The sequence below is a fragment of the Sminthopsis crassicaudata genome, chromosome 5 (genome assembly GCF_048593235.1).
Source record: "Sminthopsis crassicaudata isolate SCR6 chromosome 5, ASM4859323v1, whole genome shotgun sequence".
Taxonomy (NCBI): Eukaryota; Metazoa; Chordata; class Mammalia; order Dasyuromorphia; family Dasyuridae; genus Sminthopsis; species Sminthopsis crassicaudata.
The window spans coordinates 173861059-173879418 of NC_133621.1; the positions used below are offsets into that span (position 1 = coordinate 173861059).

General features: G+C 33.6%; 3 protein-coding genes across 8 annotated transcripts in view; 2 read left to right on the forward strand and 1 right to left on the reverse strand.

Annotated features, from left to right (window-relative positions):
- The window catches only part of KRAS (KRAS proto-oncogene, GTPase), a 41538-nt gene extending 37005 nt beyond the window's left edge, over positions 1-4533 (forward strand). For all 4 annotated transcript variants that reach the window (XM_074268822.1, XM_074268824.1, XM_074268820.1 and 1 more), the window contains one exon: positions 1561-4533. Coding sequence is in view for 2 of the 4 variants with exons in the window: in XM_074268824.1 (XP_074124925.1) it covers positions 1561-1677 (117 nt within the window). In the remaining 2 variants the exon portion in view is untranslated. The remainder of the gene's footprint in view (positions 1-1560) is intronic.
- A 1064-nt stretch (positions 4534-5597) lies between these two features.
- On the reverse strand, positions 5598-10878 carry ETFRF1 (electron transfer flavoprotein regulatory factor 1). 3 transcript variants are annotated; one of them, XM_074268826.1, is made up of 4 exons: positions 10697-10743; positions 8858-8973; positions 6407-6504; positions 5598-6325 (listed from the first exon to the last, which is right to left on the reverse strand). In XM_074268826.1, the coding sequence occupies exons 3-4, from the start codon at positions 6455-6457 to the stop codon at positions 6104-6106; spliced, it is 273 nt and encodes a 90-aa protein (XP_074124927.1). In that variant the 5' UTR covers positions 6458-6504; positions 8858-8973; positions 10697-10743; the 3' UTR covers positions 5598-6103. The 3 variants fall into 3 exon arrangements, with proteins under 3 accessions (XP_074124927.1, XP_074124926.1, XP_074124928.1); XM_074268825.1 differs by lacking the exons at positions 8858-8973; positions 10697-10743 and adding an exon at positions 10761-10878; XM_074268827.1 differs by lacking the exon at positions 8858-8973 and having other exon boundaries at positions 10697-10786.
- Positions 10879-10892: 14 nt separating this feature from the next.
- DNAI7 (dynein axonemal intermediate chain 7) overlaps positions 10893-18360 on the forward strand; it is a 92778-nt gene continuing 85310 nt past the window's right edge. Inside the window, 2 exon segments of the mRNA XM_074268819.1 lie at positions 10893-11117; positions 11925-11942. Coding sequence (XP_074124920.1) covers positions 11115-11117; positions 11925-11942 — 21 coding nt within the window. The 5' untranslated portion in view covers positions 10893-11114.

Here is an 18360-nt window from a genome sequence, read left to right on the forward strand (position 1 = left end):
GCTACTGGAAAGAAACCCTCAGCAGAATTTCCAGTTCTTAATGTTTCTGAACACATCAATTAATCTTATTTTGTCTGTCACTAACTGAATACATCACTTACCAATTACTGTTTCCTGTAATAAAGACACCTACTTGCACCTCTACCTAAGTATATTGTTAGGGTTAATGTAACCTGAAAGAACAGAAGCTGAATGAAATGATGATTACAAGTAACATAGGTAATAGAATCTTAGTACAGTACATTAAATGTCAAATTCAACATCTTGGAACTTGGAATATGTATTGTTGCCTTTCATGTAACAGAAGGTAGGAAAACATAGTAGAAATAAACATGCATTAAGTAAAATCAAATAATTTATAAATTTGCCAAAACATTAGTAAACATAGAAGATGTTTTAATTCTCAAGATAGTGGCCTGATTTAGATTTAATAATGTGTTAGATTTTTGCTCCTAAGGCTCCCTCTAGTGTCTGGTTTTGAAGTATTTATATGTGTCTGTTTTTAGAAATTTTCAGGTTTATCCAATGCATAATTTACATTTCATTTTTAATGGTCCCAAAGTGAACCAGGTGTAAATGTTAATTGATTACAAGAAGTTCTTAATAATTTTTGGAGGGTAGGGAGAAGAGGATGTGTTAGTGAATTCAGTTCCGTGTCTTAAGACTGCTGTTTTGCAATTGCATGAAAAAATTCACCAGTTATATTTTGAATCCCATTTTAGCTGATATTTTTTTTTTCTTTTACCATTCTCTAAATCAAATAGAACACTCACTAGGATTTATTTTATTCTATCTATATCTGAGAACCTAATGGTAGGGTTTTTAGTGATTAATCATTTAGAAAACACAGTTGCTTTCTAGTGTATATAAACTTAAGAGTACTGTTGATTCTTTTCCTAAGGTTATTTTAACGGTACACAAAATATATTTTACTGAAATTTATTATTATTTTTTTAAATTGACAAATGCCTTACATTTGTTTTAACTGTTAAATTGATTTTGGAAGTATATTAAAGAACATTTATGCATAGCTTAGACTGGGTCCAAATTCAGGGATGATTGAGATTTAAGAAGATGCATTTAGACTTTTAATATTTACAAGTACAATTATGGTGATTTTTGTTTTCATCAAGATACTTGTTTTTGTTGTTAGCTTAAAAACTTAGATATATTGATTATAATTATCCTTGCGTAACAATTCAAGCATATTCTTTTTCAAAGTACACTTTTTAGTGCAAAGATCACTTCAGCATGGCAACATTATTATTTTGCTTGTCTTTTTGTTTAAACCTTTGATGTTTTAACCAACCCTATATAGACCCAAGAATGTGTTCTTATTTGAAATTATGAGAAAGGAAGTAACCCTAAAAGTATGATAAAAAGATTCTTAAGTGGTTATGTAGATTTTTCCATGCATAAATATAAAGTTCTTTAACACAAGCCTAACCTTAATGTCTCCATTAGGAAAACGATACCTTTCATTGCTAGTCATCACTTAGATTAATGGTAGCAAATAATAGCCCTTGCTAAATTAAATTTTATATCTCCTTTGTATTTCAGGGTGTTGATGATGCCTTCTATACCTTAGTTCGTGAAATTCGAAAACATAAAGAAAAGATGAGCAAAGATGGTAAAAAGAAGAAAAAGAAGTCAAAGACAAAGTGTATAATTATGTAAATAAAATTTGTACTTTTCTCTTAAAGCATACTTAAGATAATTTTTTTGTACATTATACTAAATTATTAGCATTTGCTTTTAGCATTACCTAGTTTCTTTCTGCTTCATGCATTCTTAGCTTTTATCTGAATGCTTATTTTAAAATGACAGTGGAAACTTTATTCCTCTAAGTGCCAGTATTCCCTTAGTGTTGGTTCTTGAACTAGCAATGCCTGTGAAAAAAAAAAAAATTGAATATCTGAGATTTTCCCTCTTGGGATTTTTGGTGCATGCACACTTGCTATAACTTTTTTTTTTTTCTTGCCATTTATGAATTTAGGTATTTTAATAAATCAATGAAGTATAACGATACAGTTTTTAAATGATCCCTATACTGTGTTTTATTTTATCTGATGATGGATTAGTTCTTAGATATTTTAACCTCATTTGAGACTTAAATGATTGGCTTTGAGGATTTAAGAACCTCTTAGAGTCTTCCTATAGATTTAACTTATAGACATCAAGTCCTGTAGTTTCACATCACCTTTAATGAATGTAAAGTATGTCATTTAGAATTTAAAAAAAAATTTCCACTGTTACTATTTGTCATAGTCACTTCTTTAAAAATATATTTTTTCTATAAAAAAGGAAATAAAATAAAAATGTTTAAGGCAGTGGAAATTAATAAAGTCCTTTTTATTTTCCTATTTTAAATTGATTCATTCAGGCTTCTCTTTTAGTGGCCTTTTTACTTTTAAGGCAGACCTAGTATATGTTAGAGCAGAAATGTCAATCTTGCAGCCCCCAAGCTGCTTGCTTTCAAGTGGAGCTGGAATTTTTAGATTAAAATGTCTAATTTGGAAATATAAAAATTCAACATAGTTAATATTAACTTAAGATTTGTTTTTTTTTTTTTTTTGTTTGTTTTTTTAAGTCAACAGCACTCACAGGGATCTATTTCTGTTTGAGTCTGACACTACTTTGAGGGTACCACACTAGAACAACATTTGAGGTTATGTTCAGACACTACTCTTTAATGATGGAAAAATAAAACTATGAAGTGCATACATAGGTCACAATTCTAATTTCTTAATGCTTTTACTCAGTGTCTTTAGATAGTTTTTAACTTAATTCTTTATAAAAAAAATTCACTTAGTTTTCCTTTTTGAATCATGAAATATATTGGCTTTAGTTTTAACTGTTAAAAATTAATTGATAACTAAGATGAGTCTCAAAGATTGAATGTAGTTTCCATTCTGGATAAAATTAAGTGTAACTTAAATGTTAATTACTAAATTTAGGATCATGAAGCATTGTCTAGGCTATCAAGATATATGCAGTACCAAGGGAAAGAAATGGCCATACTTAAGAGTTGTGATGCAAAAAAAAGGGATTCAAATGTATTTTCTGTAGGGTTCTTGAATTTTTGATGAAGCAGGGCAATTTAAAAAAAAAAAAAAATTTGTAGGACTGATAAGTTATTCTTCATTACCTGAATTGTGAGTGGTTTGAGGAAGAGGAAAAAATTTTTGTAGGATTAAAGGGTGGGATAGGGTGGGGTGGGAAGGAGGAATCCTAGAAGATAAGCATTTATCTAATTATAGCCTTAACATTCAAAATCCAATACTGAAGTTGAGAAAATTGACCTAGTCTTAGAATCCCTATAACATGTTTGTGGAAGAATGTAGCAGGTGTGGATAGTATGTTTTTTGAGTCATTATACAAAAATTAGGAGTTCTAGGTTCTGTTTGAACTGAGTCACACTGCATAAGAATTTAGAACCTAACTTTTGTAGTGTATCAAAATCTTTGCCACTTTTGTGCAGTTTTTTTAAACATTTGTAGAAACTGGGGCATGTTGAGTTGTAGTTTGCACAACTTGATTTTATTTGTATTCCAGTGAATTTCTTTTAATATTTCCTAAGAACATCTCATATTTTGTTTTGATGGCAACAAAAAAAATTGCATCTTAAGTCATTTACTATATAATTCATTATTAATTCTACTTGTTAGAAAGGAATAATTATTGCCTTGTGGTAGCTTTATGTAATCTTGATAATCACCTTCTAAAAAAAGCAACCAGCAATTAATAACTAAGTTGAAATTCTAGTGTTTTTTTTTGTTTTGTTTTGTTTTTTCTTAAATTGTATTGTTATGATCTTGGCTGTTAGGAATTTCATGTAGAGAAAATCAAATAGTATAAAATTGTATTGTAACTAGATCAGTACAGCAGGGAAAATTATTGTTTCTCCAAGTAACATACTCAAATTAAGTTCCTGAGTTTTGTGTTAATTACATAGCTTAAGATGTGTGTGTTAATCTAACCGCTCTAAGTGCCTACATAGAAGGATGATAGTGAACGTACAGATGTACTTAGAGAAATAGAGGTGGCCAGCTGGAGAAATGTCACTTTTTGGATAAAGTTTGTTACATAATGCTACATGGGCTACGTGATCTAAAAGTTCCTAATTCCACTGTCCTCTGTTACCATGTTGAAAATAGTTTTGCTTTTTTCCTTTTTTTGAGTGCCAACTTCTTACTAGAAACTATTTCTTAATGTAACATGTTTACTTGGAATGTATTTTAACTATTTTTGTATAGTGTAAACTGAAACATGCACATTTTGTACATTGTGCTTTTTTTGTGTGTGGGTGGGGCATATGCAGTGTGATCCAGTTTTTCTCCATCATTTGGTTGTGCTGACCTAGGAATATTGGTCGTACCAGACATAGAAACTCAAAATGACCACTGTTTTAACTAAAATTAACTTTTAAATGTTCACAGGAGTATGTGCTGTGAAGTGATCTGAAATTGTCATATTTTTGTTAAACTGTACTGCTCCTAATTATTGTAATGTAATAAAGTTATTGTGACTCTATTGCTGTTTCCTAGAAATTGAATTTAATCTCTAAATTAATATTCTAATATTTATTTGCTCTGTAGCTGTTAAGGTATCCATTAATGTACTTATATTTTCCTTTAAAGGAAATTGGATTAAATAATTTCATCAGACATTCATTAGTCACCAAAAAAACAAACAAAAAAAAACAACAGGCTTCCATATGTGCCTGAAGACAATTACTATTACACTATTATATACACTGTGTAACTTTAGGATGTACTAAAAGTTCATGGCTAATTTTAGCCATTAGCATGAGATGAAAACTCAATCTATTTTTAAGGAATGTAGTGTAGAATTTTGTTTTAAGATGACTATGTAATAAAAATAAATTTATAAAATAAAAACCATGTAATCAATGCATAACAACTTACCTGAATCTGAAAGAAATGCAATAATAGTAATAAGACTATTTAGTTTTTAAACTGTGGTTTTCTTAAGAATCAGACCAAATCCCCCCCCCCAAAAAATTATCAGTTTATTACCTAGTTATTCCAATTATTAATTGGAAGCTATCTTTCAGAATAAATCTCTCAAAATATCTAGAGATTTGCAAGTTGTTTCAGAGTTTAGAAGGTACCAAATATGAGAATTTCACTTCAGTATACATTAGTGAATTTGATAAGATGTTGTTCAGTACTTTCTGACTCGTGATCTTATTGGGGTCCTTGGCAAATATACTGGAGTGGTTTGCTGTTTCTTTCTCTAGCTCATTTTACAGATGAGGAAAAGGCAAACAGGATTAAGTGACTTCCCCGGGATCACAGAATCTGAGGTAAGATTTAAACTTTGGTCTTTCTGACTTCAGGCCCAGCTCTCTATCCACTAAAACTACCTTACTGCCCACAGATTGATGCTTGTTGCAAATGGATTCTGGAATTTTAAATTTGTGCCATAGCAATTATAGAAAATATCCATTTAAATCCTGTGTGCTATTTAGTTTCCTTTCAATATTTTGTTACAATGTATCAAATTTTAGCAAAACATTTAAAAAAAAAACTCGACACCTTAAAAATTGTAAAACAAATGAAATATGGAGTTGGTGGAATTAAAAACTAGATTTTAATCTTTGGAAAATCTGCAATGCAAAATACCATTTTTTTTTCTTTGACAGAATCAATGAATACAAACAAAAATTGGTTAAGATAGCTAAAATATTCCATCTAAAGGTATTTTTTAAAGGCCTAGTGAACATTTTCATTAAATTTTCATTGTTGATTAATGGGAGTTTAAAAAGTTCCTGTTCAGTAAATTGAGCAATGAATTGTTTGCTAAATCATTGTTTTGACAAATGCTATAATTAAAAAAACAAGGACACAAGTCTTGGCTGAGTAAGCTTTCATTATCAATTTATAGTTGTATCAGTTGGAACCTATTAAAATAATTTTTAAAGTTGAGGAAGGCAGTTCAGGTATTCGGGGCTTTTTTGCATACATCCTGTGTATTTTCTGTGTATTTTTTCTGCAATATCTCATTTACATATAAAGAAATGCCACCAATTATTGCTCATACAGCCTAAGCAGTAACCTATATTTGCAACAATAAAAATTCACTTAGTTTTGTCATCTTCTACATAGTAGCGCTGCTTCATAGCTCTGTATTTTCTAAGGAAGTACAAGGCTTCTAGTTCTTTTATTACAAATTCTCCTCGTGCAATAAGTTCTTTGATCTTCTCTGGGTCCTTCACATCTTTGTTTTTAAGGAAAGCTGCCTTCAAACGTCTTTTAAAGTAGTCTGCTCCCTTTGGATATTCTCTTCCGACATACAGCAGCTTAAAAACAAATATGTTTTATGCTCCTAGATAATCTTGCACCATGTAACAAGATTATTGGAACGAATAAGAGATACTTACATTTTTATAAAGAGTCAAAACTTCTCCTCTTAATGAGTTTGCCATTTTCATTTGTCACTGAAAATATCCACTGTCTTCATATGTATTGATGCACATGCCTGGAAAAATGGATATTTTACAATACATATTTTAAACTAATCAATAAAGTATTTAATTCAGAGCAGCTTTCAGCAAAGGAAGATTTTATGCTACATTATGGAAAATTAAACATGAAGTACTTAGATTCTCATTTCTTAATCATTAATTTTATATTTACTGGTAAATAAATTCATGGGCAAAGTAGGATTTGGAGAGGGAAATAACCTTTAGGCTTATCTATTACAATTTCTTCATTTTACCAGTGAGGAAACTTGAGGCCAAGAGAGAAATGATTTTATCCCAAAGTTATGCAGATAGTAAGAGTTTAGACTTAGAAAAATATCTTTTCAGAAACTATCCAAAAATGTTAAAATCTGATCTATATTTCCCTCTTTCCCATATGCAAAACTTTAATAAGCTTTGTTCTAATAATTTTATTTTGAAACCTGGAAGATTTTGGTTTTGCTTTTATTTTTTCTTATGTATGCCCTTAACGTGCTCAGCCATTGTGTCTGCTTTCTCATTTGTAAATAAAAATCTCTGTTCCTTCTCACCCCCCAAGTCCTATAAACTTTAAATTCAATAAAGGTTCTACTATACTATGTACAAATGCCTAGCAATAAAAATATAAAAGAATGAAATAGTCCCTCACAATGTATCAGATATCCATTCTTAGTGTGACTGGCTTTCTTTAAAACAACAAAAAACCTTGAAAATCTTTTACTACTCTGAAAGCACAGAAACAGCTTAAGAGCTAGGGAGTTCTTAACTTGAAATCTGCGAACTTACAATTTTTAAAATTGTTTTTTTATTTTTATTTTATTTTGAGGGGCAGTTAGTTGGTACAGTGGATAGAGCACCAACCCTAAAGTCAGGAGGACCTGAGTTCAAATGTGACCTCAGATACTTTAACATTTCCTGGCTGTGTGACCCTAAGTCACTTAACCTTAATTGCCTCAGCACCCCCCCCCCAAAAAAAAAAACAACCCAAACCCAAACTATTTCAATATAATTTATTTTCTTTTAATCCTGTGTATGTTATTTTAAAATATTCTGAGAAGGGGTCCACCATACCAAAAAAAAAAAAAAAAAATAGATTAAGGCCCATAGAGTTAGAGCAAAATTTTCCTAAGTTTAGTTAAACAAACTAAGTTTAGTATGTATATACATACATATATACAGTTATGTGTTTATATTTAGTCTGGACCTTCAATTTAATCAGTGTACTGAATACATTCTTTGTGAAGACTTGCTTCTCAGGATTTAAATTCTGATTTTATATTACTAGAGGTTAAGCCTGGAGCACTGGGAGGTTAAACAGGTTATGATCACAGAGGGAATATGAGGTGAGAAACTTGAACCCAGGTTTGATTGGCTCAGAGTCCTCTATCCGCTTTGCTACACTGCCTCTCAATTGTATTTTAAAATATTCTTAAAACAGAATATAGTCTAATTGGTGCTAAACTTTTAATCAGTTATAGTGTCAACATAGGGACTGAAGAATTCTTTAAAAAAAATTTAAACAAGTTTAACAAATGGGGCAACTAGATGGGCTAGGATCTGCATTGTTGGAAAAACTCCAGAATCCATGTGATGACAGATCCAAACAAAGGACAAAAAATTTTCCAGTTGTTATAGTTGTAATACATAAAATGCCCTCCATGTTATATATGGGGTCACAGATCTCAAATTGTAAGGGACTTCAAAAGACAACTTGTTCAGTGTTTTCATTTTAGAGATGAGGAAACAGGCTCAGGATGATTGACATGCTTTTTAAATATTAGATTATCAAAGCTAAGATTTAAACCCAGGTCTTCTGACTTCAGAGCTGGCATTTGTTCTGCTCTATTATGCTGCCTCTTCAAATATTTTACTATTGGAAAAAAGTTTATCCTCTTATATAGACAGGAAACTTGCTTTTCATAAAATACTTTTTTTCATACTATCAGCTGCTATGTCTTCTGGCATCCCTCTAATCATTTCTTCTTACCTGAACTCACATAATATCTGAGGTGTCTCTGCTTCCAAAGTATACCTTGTCCAGTCATTCTACCAACCTAGTTGCCAAAAATCTTCTAAGGCGTAATTCTATCATGTCACAACTCTATTAAAAAAATTCTTGGATAAAAAGAAAAGCACTGCTGCTTTAGGTATAGTGTGCCCTACAATCTGGCCCTAACTCATCATTCCAGACTTATTCTCTTTGTTCCACTCAAACCAGAGTTTCTTGCAAGATGCAGAAGCCATGCCAAGAATTTTATTTTCTATAAATCCTTATAATACTACTAACATCAAATACCTACTATATGCCAAGCCCTGTGCTAACTTAGTTCTTCATTTTACAGATGAGGAAATAGAGGTTAAGCAACTTACCTGGGATCACATAGCTGAATACCTAAGGTGGGATCTGAATTTGTCTTCTTGACTGTAGGCCTAGCGCTCCATTTTTGCCACCTAGCTGCCTTCCAAGAGCACTCAGGTACCACCCTCTAGGTGACAGTTTTAATGTTAATCATCTTTTGTCAAATCACCTACTTTAGGTATCTGTATATACTTCAATTCTCTCACTACATAAGTTCTTTGAGGGTGGGAACCTAATTTTTTCTTTGTCTTTGTCCTCAGCACAATATAACAGTTTTGTTCATACTATGTTTATTAAGATAAAGCATAGTATCAGTTTAATCAGTAAAAAGTCTAATGTATTATGAATGAGGGGGACAATCACTAAAGTCTAGTTTTCCTTTCCAGTTAAACAAAGAGAATACAAACATGGATCTTTGGAAGTTGTACAGAATGTAAATTCAAATCACTATGTAATACTAACAATTCTCTGAACCTCATTTTCTTCATCAACAAAACTAGATGTCAAAATCCATTATTTCTAAAAAATCTGGGTGATGAAGTTCTTCCTTTGCTATGTTTTGCCAAGTAGAATATGGTATTAAATGTCAGGGCTAAGATTTAAACTCAGTTCTGACTTTTGTTCTGCTGTACTATACTGCCAAGATATGGTAAATTTCAATTTCCAAGGCACCTCTTACTTCAATAATGGCATTTGATATGCCCAGTTATCTTTTTCTTTACTCATTTGTCAAGCTCGTTATTTTAAATCATAATTTGAAGCCACCATGTCTTCAGTATCTTCAAGATTAACATTAATCCTTTTCTCTTAAAAGGAACATTACAGAAAAGCATTTTTCCTCAAAAAGTAATATCATGTAATATTCTTCATTTAACAATTTATATTCTAAATGCTTTAAGATATGTTTGATCTGAGATGACATTTTATTTTCTGACAATTTCTAACGCAGGAGAAAAGCATACTTTCTCCAGTCAAATCAAATAATTTAATTTTAAACAATTTTCTATCTGCTCAAGTACATCTAGCACAAAAAACTACAAAAGAGCTGGCTCAGTCTAACAGGAATCTACATTCATGGGATTCTGAGATGGACAGAACTTTAATTCTAGTCTTGGATTTTTAACTGTGTCATATAAAGCCTAGTGAAACCTAGGATCTTTTCTCAGTAACTAGCTTTTGTTACCACGGTGAGAGCCACCAGAATGCATTTTCTAATAAAACAGATACAAAGAAACCAGTTATAGCTTTTGTTACTATGGTGAGAGCCACCATGCTAAACGTCAGAACATATTTTCTAATAAAACAGATACAAAGAAACCAGTTATAGAGAAATGTGGATTTTTTTTTTTTTTTAAGTTTACGGGTCCCAAGATTAGAATCATTGAACGACTTCACCTCCTTATCTCCCCCCATTTTACAGTGTCAGGGGCTTAGAAAGGCCAAAAGTAACTTGCTAGCAAATATTACGAATTCAAATTCGAAATCTTTTGGTTTCAAACCCTAAACCCAGTTCTTATGTGGGAACCTCCCAAGTCTTCCCTTTTATATTTACTGCCAACAGGAAAGGAGGCGCTGGGTCTACCACGGATTACACTATGGGATCAGAGCTAGTGGGAGTCTCCAGGACCCAGTGACTAGGCCTGATCCTGAGCACCTCGGGATGGGAAACACCCTCTCTGGCAGCCCTTTCCTCTTCCCTCCCCCAGCCGGGTCCCAAGGTCAGTCATGGCAGCCGAGCCAGGCCCCATTTGAGAAAACGGTGGATGGAGCGAGGCTACCCTTCCCCCCTTCCCCGCACCCCGCTGGGGAAAGAGGAATAAAAAAGGACCCTGCAACCCCCTTCGTGGTACCCATCATCTTGTCCCCTTCCGGAGACAGGAGACAAGGAGAAGCCAACAGCCCCAAACACTTCACCTTCTGCCGCAAACCCAGACGCTTTCCGGCAGCACCTAAAGTTAGAGAGAAGGGGGGCGGAGTCGCGAGGAAGTGAGAGTAGTGGGGTAATATGCGAAAAGAGGCTGCGCAGATACCAAGTCTCTGGAAAACATTGGGCATGTTTGTAGGCATGCGCTTTGGTTTCGTGGAGTGCCGCGGAATCTTTCTTCCACCATCGAGTCGGAAAGGACTACTAGACACTGAATCTTTCATTGAGGCTGCGCAGGAAGTGGCGGCTCTGCTGGGAGGCTGGTAGTCCTGGCAACGGAGTGGGCATTTGTCAATAGTGTATTAGCTCCCGCGCAGCTCACCAGAGGGAATAAAGGCTCTTTCATGGTAAGCTCTGGAGACTACAAGAGCAGGTGGGTGGGCGGGCAGCTGGGAATAAGCTTTGTCTCCTTACTAGTGTCCAAGTGGATGAGTGCATTTGATTTAAGAGTTAGCTACATGGTGAATCGGTGGACTGTATGATACAAAATGTCCCAAAACATTAGTGCAGTTTTAAGCCATTAAGGAAAACAAAATCCTTTTATGCACTAAGACTTTTGGGATAGCATGTACAGAGGGATGGACGAATGAGCGCCTCATCACATATGGACTGGCAAGTGATGTAGCTTTAACATTCTCTCCATCCTTCTCACTGTGCAGTTAGTTAGGAACTCGGAAGGAGCTAAAAAAATTTTCAGCAGCACCTTGAGGGGCCAAGCGAAGTGTTTAATAAAGGAACGAACAAACGAATGAATGTGCACGAGACACATGCGATGTTACAGTTTGCTTTAAAATAAAACCAAAATGGATCGCAGCTGTCAACTCTTGGCTGTTGATAATAAACTTTAACATTAAATGCCTTTGAGATGGAAACCATACATGTTTTGTGTTGTTTCTAGAAATATTCAAAAATTGATAAATGGGTAAAGTATATTGAAGACTCAAATGCTCTGCATGGATGTTGGCTGTTATTCACATTGTCCTTTCACATGAGCAAATAAATTATGAGTTCTTAGAGGAATATAGGATGTTGAGTATTTTAATGTACACCTGTTTGTGTTGCATCTCATTTTCTGGGGAAACATGCTTATAGTTTTTTTTGCGTGTGTTTAACTACTTACTGACTTTATTATCCTTTCCCCCCCCAACTTCTAGGCTCCCAAAACAAAAAAGGTAGGTTCAAATGATTAATCTCTCAAATAAGTTAGTTAAGTACATGAAGACATAATTTTGTCATCACAACTCATTTATCATTTATCTTTACATGTACAAACAAATTAGCAGTTGAACTTTTAAGGTCTTTACAATGTATTTAATAAAGAACTTAAGATCATTAGCAGTACATAAGCATTTGAAAGGTGAGATAAACCTTTAAGACAATCCTTTAAAAAATTGCTAAGATTCCCAAGTGAAATTTGAATTATTTCTATTTAGAATCAACTTTATTCCATCATATCATGCCTATTATTTTCATATTCATATTATAAATGGATCATTCTAACCAGTATATACCTTATTTGATATATTATGTGCTAATGTTCTTTGATATAGAATTATAACTGTGTGTATGTGTATATGTGTGTGTGTGTGTGTGTGTGTGTGTGTGTGTTCAAGATAGTTCAAAGTTGACTTTGAACTTCTAAAATCTTTCAGGATTTTTTTGCTTAGTTATGAAGAAGGTATTTGTGTGTGTGTGTACCATAAACATGCTGACCTTACTATCTAAATATTGCTTCATATCATCTTTTCATGCTGAAAATTCAGTTATAAATAAAATATTAATGTTTTGTGACTTTTCTTTTTGCCTGAGTAGGAAACATTTGAATTTTATTAAATTGAGGGTGGAAATTTCATTCACTGTTGCGGATCTACAATCTGATTTTCTGTCTTCAAGACTAGTGTTCCTAAAAGTTAAATGATTAATTCATAGTGACATAGCTAGTAGGTATCCGAGATCTTGTTGACGCCAAAGCTACTTTTTAAAGCCCAGTCTAACACTGTTCTAGGATGAAAAGGTTAATTTCTGAGGTTGGAAAGATAATTAACTGCTCATTCCCTAATATTTGGAAGCAAGTACAATTTAAATGGATAATTATGTAGGAGGAAGTATTACTACTATGATGTTTAAAAAAAGTGAGCACAGAACACAGAACAATGCATCACTACCGATTCACAGACAAAACAACCATATGGGCCCAAAGATTATTTGGAGAAAGGTACTAAAACACACCTATCTCTGTTAAATCTTGTTATGATTAATCTTTTGAGCTGTTGAACTTTGCACTCACTTTAGCACACTCAATGCCTTTTACAAATGTAGTTCTTTTCTGGAGGATTGACACACATTCTAGTTAGATGCAAAAGTTTTCTTAGGATGGGTAGCAATATCAATAAAGGTGTTAATATCCTGAGAGGACTATTGCAGTAATGTGAGGTGGAACTCCATTGGACTGGTAGAGAAACTACCATTTTTCTTAGTGAAGGGACAAAGATTTCACAGATAAAGGTCTCACAAAAGTAGGGATGTGACAGGATAAACAAAAAACTTAAAAATCTTGAATTTTAAATAAATCAGTTCAAAGTCTAGTTCAAATTTTAAATAGACAAGTTCAAAGAAAATTTAATGTTCAAGTGTATGTATTATAGTGTACAATCCTTAATTTAAAAAAATTATTTTACTTACACTAGTTAGTGTAGCATTTTCTATGTTCGTATATTTCTTGAGTCATTTCAGTCCTTATTCTCCTTGACCTCTCTGCATAATATTTTCTCTTAAGTTTTCAGAACACAACTCTCCCAGTTTTCTTTCTATCTATTTAATAATTTCTTTTTTGTATCTTTTGTTGGATCCTCTTACACATCAGATCTTCTAAGTGTCCTTCACAGTTTTCCTCTGTGCACTCTTCTCTTCTCCCACTATCTTAATCCTACTTGGCTATCTCATTAGCTCTCATGGGCTTAATTACCATCCATCCAGTACTGAGACTCTTGTCATTCTCCAGTGCCTCTACTGACCTTCAGGCTTCCATCTCCAGGTGACCTTCAGAAATCTTGAAATGTACATTCACTACACATTTAAACAATATATCCCAAATTGAATCATCTTTCCTAAACTCCTTTCCTATTATTGTGGAGAACAACAACATCCTCTCAGTCCCTGAAACTTACAAACTAGAAGTCATTCTGTATTCCTCATTCTCAATAGCTTCCCTTCCTCCTCATCCTCCATATTTAATCTTTTGCTAAGGCTTTTTGATTTTACCTTTACAACATTTCTGACTCTACCAGTCCAATGGAGTTCCACCTCATATTATTGCAATAGCCTGCCAGTACATGTGACTGCGACAAGTCCCTTCCCCTTCCAATCCATTATTCAGCTACTTAAGTTATTTTCCTAAAATCTAGGTCCAATCATATGTGTTCTCTCTCCACTCCCAAACTCCAGTGACTTCCTATTGCCTCTCAAATGAAATGCAACATGCTGTTTAACATTCAAAGTCCTTCATGATCTAGCCCCCGACTTTTCTGTCTTTTTAAAGCATATTCCCCCAACATATATTTTTTGATCCAATTACACTGCCTTCCTGATTGTTCCACAAATAAGACATTCTGTTTCTCAGCTCTAGCTAGTTTCTCTGTTCTGCTTGTCTGAAATGCTCACTCTTTTCCACTTAGACTACTTATCTCCTTGGCTTCACGTCTCAGTTAAAGTCCCACTTTCTAGAGGAAGCCATTCACAACCTCTTTAAGTTCCAGTGCCTTCCTTCTGTTGAATTATATTCTATTTATTTTCTATATAGCTTGCTCGGTATATATTTGTTGGCATGTTATCACCCTTATTAAATTGTATGTTCCTTCAGGGCAGGGCCTCTTCTTTTTGAATCTCTAGTCCTTATCCAGGAGATGTTGAATAAATGTTTACTGACAATGATGTTGGAAGTTTTAGTTACAAGTATTTCCTGTACACAAGCCTCACTGTTCATGGACATAATAAAAAATTTTGTGAGACAGTGCTCCTCTGTGAGACAGTTTAGGGGGAAGAATTCTGTAACTACTCTTCTTGCTATACCATTTGAATAAATGATTTTGCTGAGAGCTAAAGAAAAAGAAATCTGAATTGTTCAGGAAGATACCCTCTTCCTGACCAAATTTTCACAATCTTTGATGTGACTTTATCTCATGACACCTGAATACATTTGGCCAGGAGTGGACAAATTCCTTGCTCCTCTCTGCCATTCCCACCACTCTCTCCAATCATCCTTCCTCCTTTAAGATTTATTATTCAAGAGGCAGCTAGATAGTACAGTGGATAGAGCACCAGCCCTGAAGTCAGGAGGACCTGAATTCAAATCTGGTCTCCTACACTTAACACTTCCTAGCTGTGTGATCTTGGGCAAGTCACTTAATCCCAAACTGCCTCTGCAAAAAAAAAAAAAAAAAAAAAAAAAGATTTACTATTCAAAACTTTATAGTTGAGTTCCTGGAACACTTTTACTCTCTCATGTTCCAGTACCTGATTCCAACATCCTCCTTTCTACCCTAATTCTTGACTTTATATTTAAGGAAATCAATATCACACAACTTGTATTCCAATTTAATCAACTTAATCAACTCCTTGATAAATTTATTTTTACTCCTTCTGAGTCACTTGTAGGGAAGAATAATTCTTAAGAGTTCATCATCACCCATACCACTCATGATCCAGAACTCGGAAAGTTCTTCTCACTAGTGGATCATTTCTTTTCTTTCTCTCCTTCTGCATCAAACTTATTTTTATTTGTTATTGATATATTTTGTTTTTTACAAAACCTTATTTCTAAGTATATTTCACTTCCCTCCCCTATCCAGCAAGCCATTGCATATTAACAAAAAATAAAGAGAAAAAATTAAAAACAAAATTAATCAACACATCAATTTAATCTAGCATTATTTGCTAAAGTCCACATTCATAGCCTCTTACCTCTAAAAAGAGGAAAGGGAGATACATTTCTTCATGTCTTAGTACTAAGCTTGATCATTAAAATTTAACAGCATTAAGTTTTTATTTTTATTTTTTTATTCTATTTGTGTTATATATATTTTTCTGGTTCTTCTTTATTCTACTTTTTATAATTCTCTTTATTTCTTATATTCATCATTTTTTATAGTTCAATAATATTTCATTATATTCACATCCCTCCCTTTAAGCTCTCCTCCATCCATTGAGAAGGCAGACAAAAACAGACAAAAAAAATGCCCAGAAAAATAAAATGGAAAGAGATGCTGCATTTAGAATTCATTATTTCTCTCTCGGGATATGGATAACATTTTTTTTTTTTCGTGACTCCTTTGGGATTGCCTTGGATCACTATATTGAGTCATTTGGTCTCTCAAAATTGATCAAAATTGATCAAAATTGTTGAGATATATGTTGTGATATATGTTATGATTTTCCTGGTTCTATTTAGCTCATTTTGTATCACTTCACATAAATCTTCTCACGTTTTTTGAAGTCATCCCCATCATCTTTTTTTTTTTTTAATAGAACAATGATATTTTTATTCACAATTATATATCATAACTTGTTCGGCCATTTTTCATTTGATGAGCATCTTCTCGATTTCCAATTCTTTGCCACCACAAAAAGAGTTGCTATAAATGTTTCTATACATATAAGTACTTTACCATTTTCTTTGATCTCTTTGGAATATAGATCCAGTGGTATTGCTGTGTCAAAGATTATGCATGGTTTTTAGGTCTTTGGCGATAGTTCCAAATTGTTTTCCAAAATGGCTAGATTAATTAGCAGTTCTACTAATAGTGCATTAGTTTATATATTTTTTCATTCTTCCCAGAATTTGTCATTTCCCTTTTCTCTTATGTTAGCTAATCTGATAGGTGTGAGGTGATAAACTCAGAATTATTTTAATGTGCAGGAGATTCTATCAATAAGTGGCAATTGGTACTACATCTTGAATCCAGTCAGGACAAAGTTCAGTACAGCCTCTGGGGAAGGCAAGCCTGGCCCCAAGCAGCCTCTTAAATAAGGAATCCCATGGGACCAGCTTTAAGCCTTTATGAGGATAAAATCTAGCACACAAGTACAATTATTTCATTCTGGCAATGTTGCAGGAGATAATAATAGAGCCTACCTATTACATTCAACAGTGCAGATCATAGCTCTGGCCCCAAGTCCTAATCTAAAAATTGAAGAGCAAAAATTAGAAAATTTACAATAAAAAAATATTGTGTAGTAAAACAATGCTAAAATTAAATTCCAGAGGAGGGCAATAACCTAGAATATTCAGGGAAAACAAAAGAATGTTTTAGCTATAAATATTCCCAAAAGTGCTTGCATGATGGTGAAGGAAGAGCTGAAACAAGCATGTTGAACAATACCATGGAAAAGATATTCAGCAAGAAAACAGCACTGATTCCGGTAGATATAAGCCCTTTCCCTCTCCTCCTTCCTAAAGGAGACTGATAAAATGGATGGGTTGGGTCATATGGGTATGGTGACTCAAGTGCTTCGAGACATAAGCCTGAAGGTTACTGATTTCTCAGGTTCATCTTTTTATGTCCTGCAGGACCAGGAAGCCTCATTAATTAACTCTAGCCTTAACACTCTAGTCCAATTAAGTCCCAGGGTCAGTTTCTCTGCCTCTATAGAAAAACAATAGTCTAGCCTACATAACCTCTATTAGATTTTGCTTCTATCCCAGATGATGTTATATGTTTGAATATGTTGATTATGTGTCAATTATAATTTTTTCGTTTTTGTTTTAAAAATTAATTTATAGTTAATGTTTTTTCATTATATGGCATTATGAAAATACTGTAGCTATACGCACACTTGTGTTTTTTTTTAATTGTTTTTATAATATGAGTGTATACATTTATCATTCCTGTGTATTCATGTGATGATCCTGCACAGATGTAGTCAATATCTTGTCAGATGATGTTTTGAATTATTTTGACCATTTGTAACATCAATATGGTTATTATTGGATGACTGTGATCTAAGAATAATAATTCTTAGTTTAGTGAATGTTAATATCTGTTGTGATGCCCATAGTGTTGGGCTGAAGGGGAGAATATGGTAAAGTTCATTGCCTTGGGGCAGCAGTCAAGTAAAATGAAATGTTGGAAGAATAACATAAAAGGTTAGAAGATGAGAGCAAGACTTTGAATGTGAGTTCACAAACTAGCCCCTTCCCCTTCAGAGTTTGGTGTTGTCTTTGCCCTTGCAAAAATTTTCTAGCTGATGATTCTTTCCATTTAGGCTCCAAATCCTCAATTCCATTCCTTTCCTTTCCTGAATGAACAGAAAGGAGGAATGCAAAGGTACTTGAAAACCAATCTGCCTATAGTGAATTGGTAGCCACAACTTTCAGACTGATGTATCTGGTGCAGCTACTATAGTAGCAGTTGGCAGTGGTTCTGTCTGCTATAACTAGCCCTAATTGGAGATGAACTCTTCTCTGAAACTCTGATGTAGTTGCTTCCTGGTTCTATCATAGTGTTATTAGAGGAATCTGGTCTAGGCCAAAATTCCAGGATTCCTGCTTCAGCAATTGGGATTAAGTGACTTGCCCAGGGTCACACAACTAGG

Coding starts and splice junctions, on each gene's coding strand:
- ETFRF1 (XM_074268825.1), bottom strand. CDS start 6,457: ATGAAAATGGCAAACTCATTAAGAGGAGAAGTTTTGACTCTTTATAAA. Junction 6,326..6,406: donor TTTTGACTCTTTATAAAAAT/GTAAGTATCTCT, acceptor TTTGTTTTTAAG/CTGCTGTATGTCGGAAGAGA.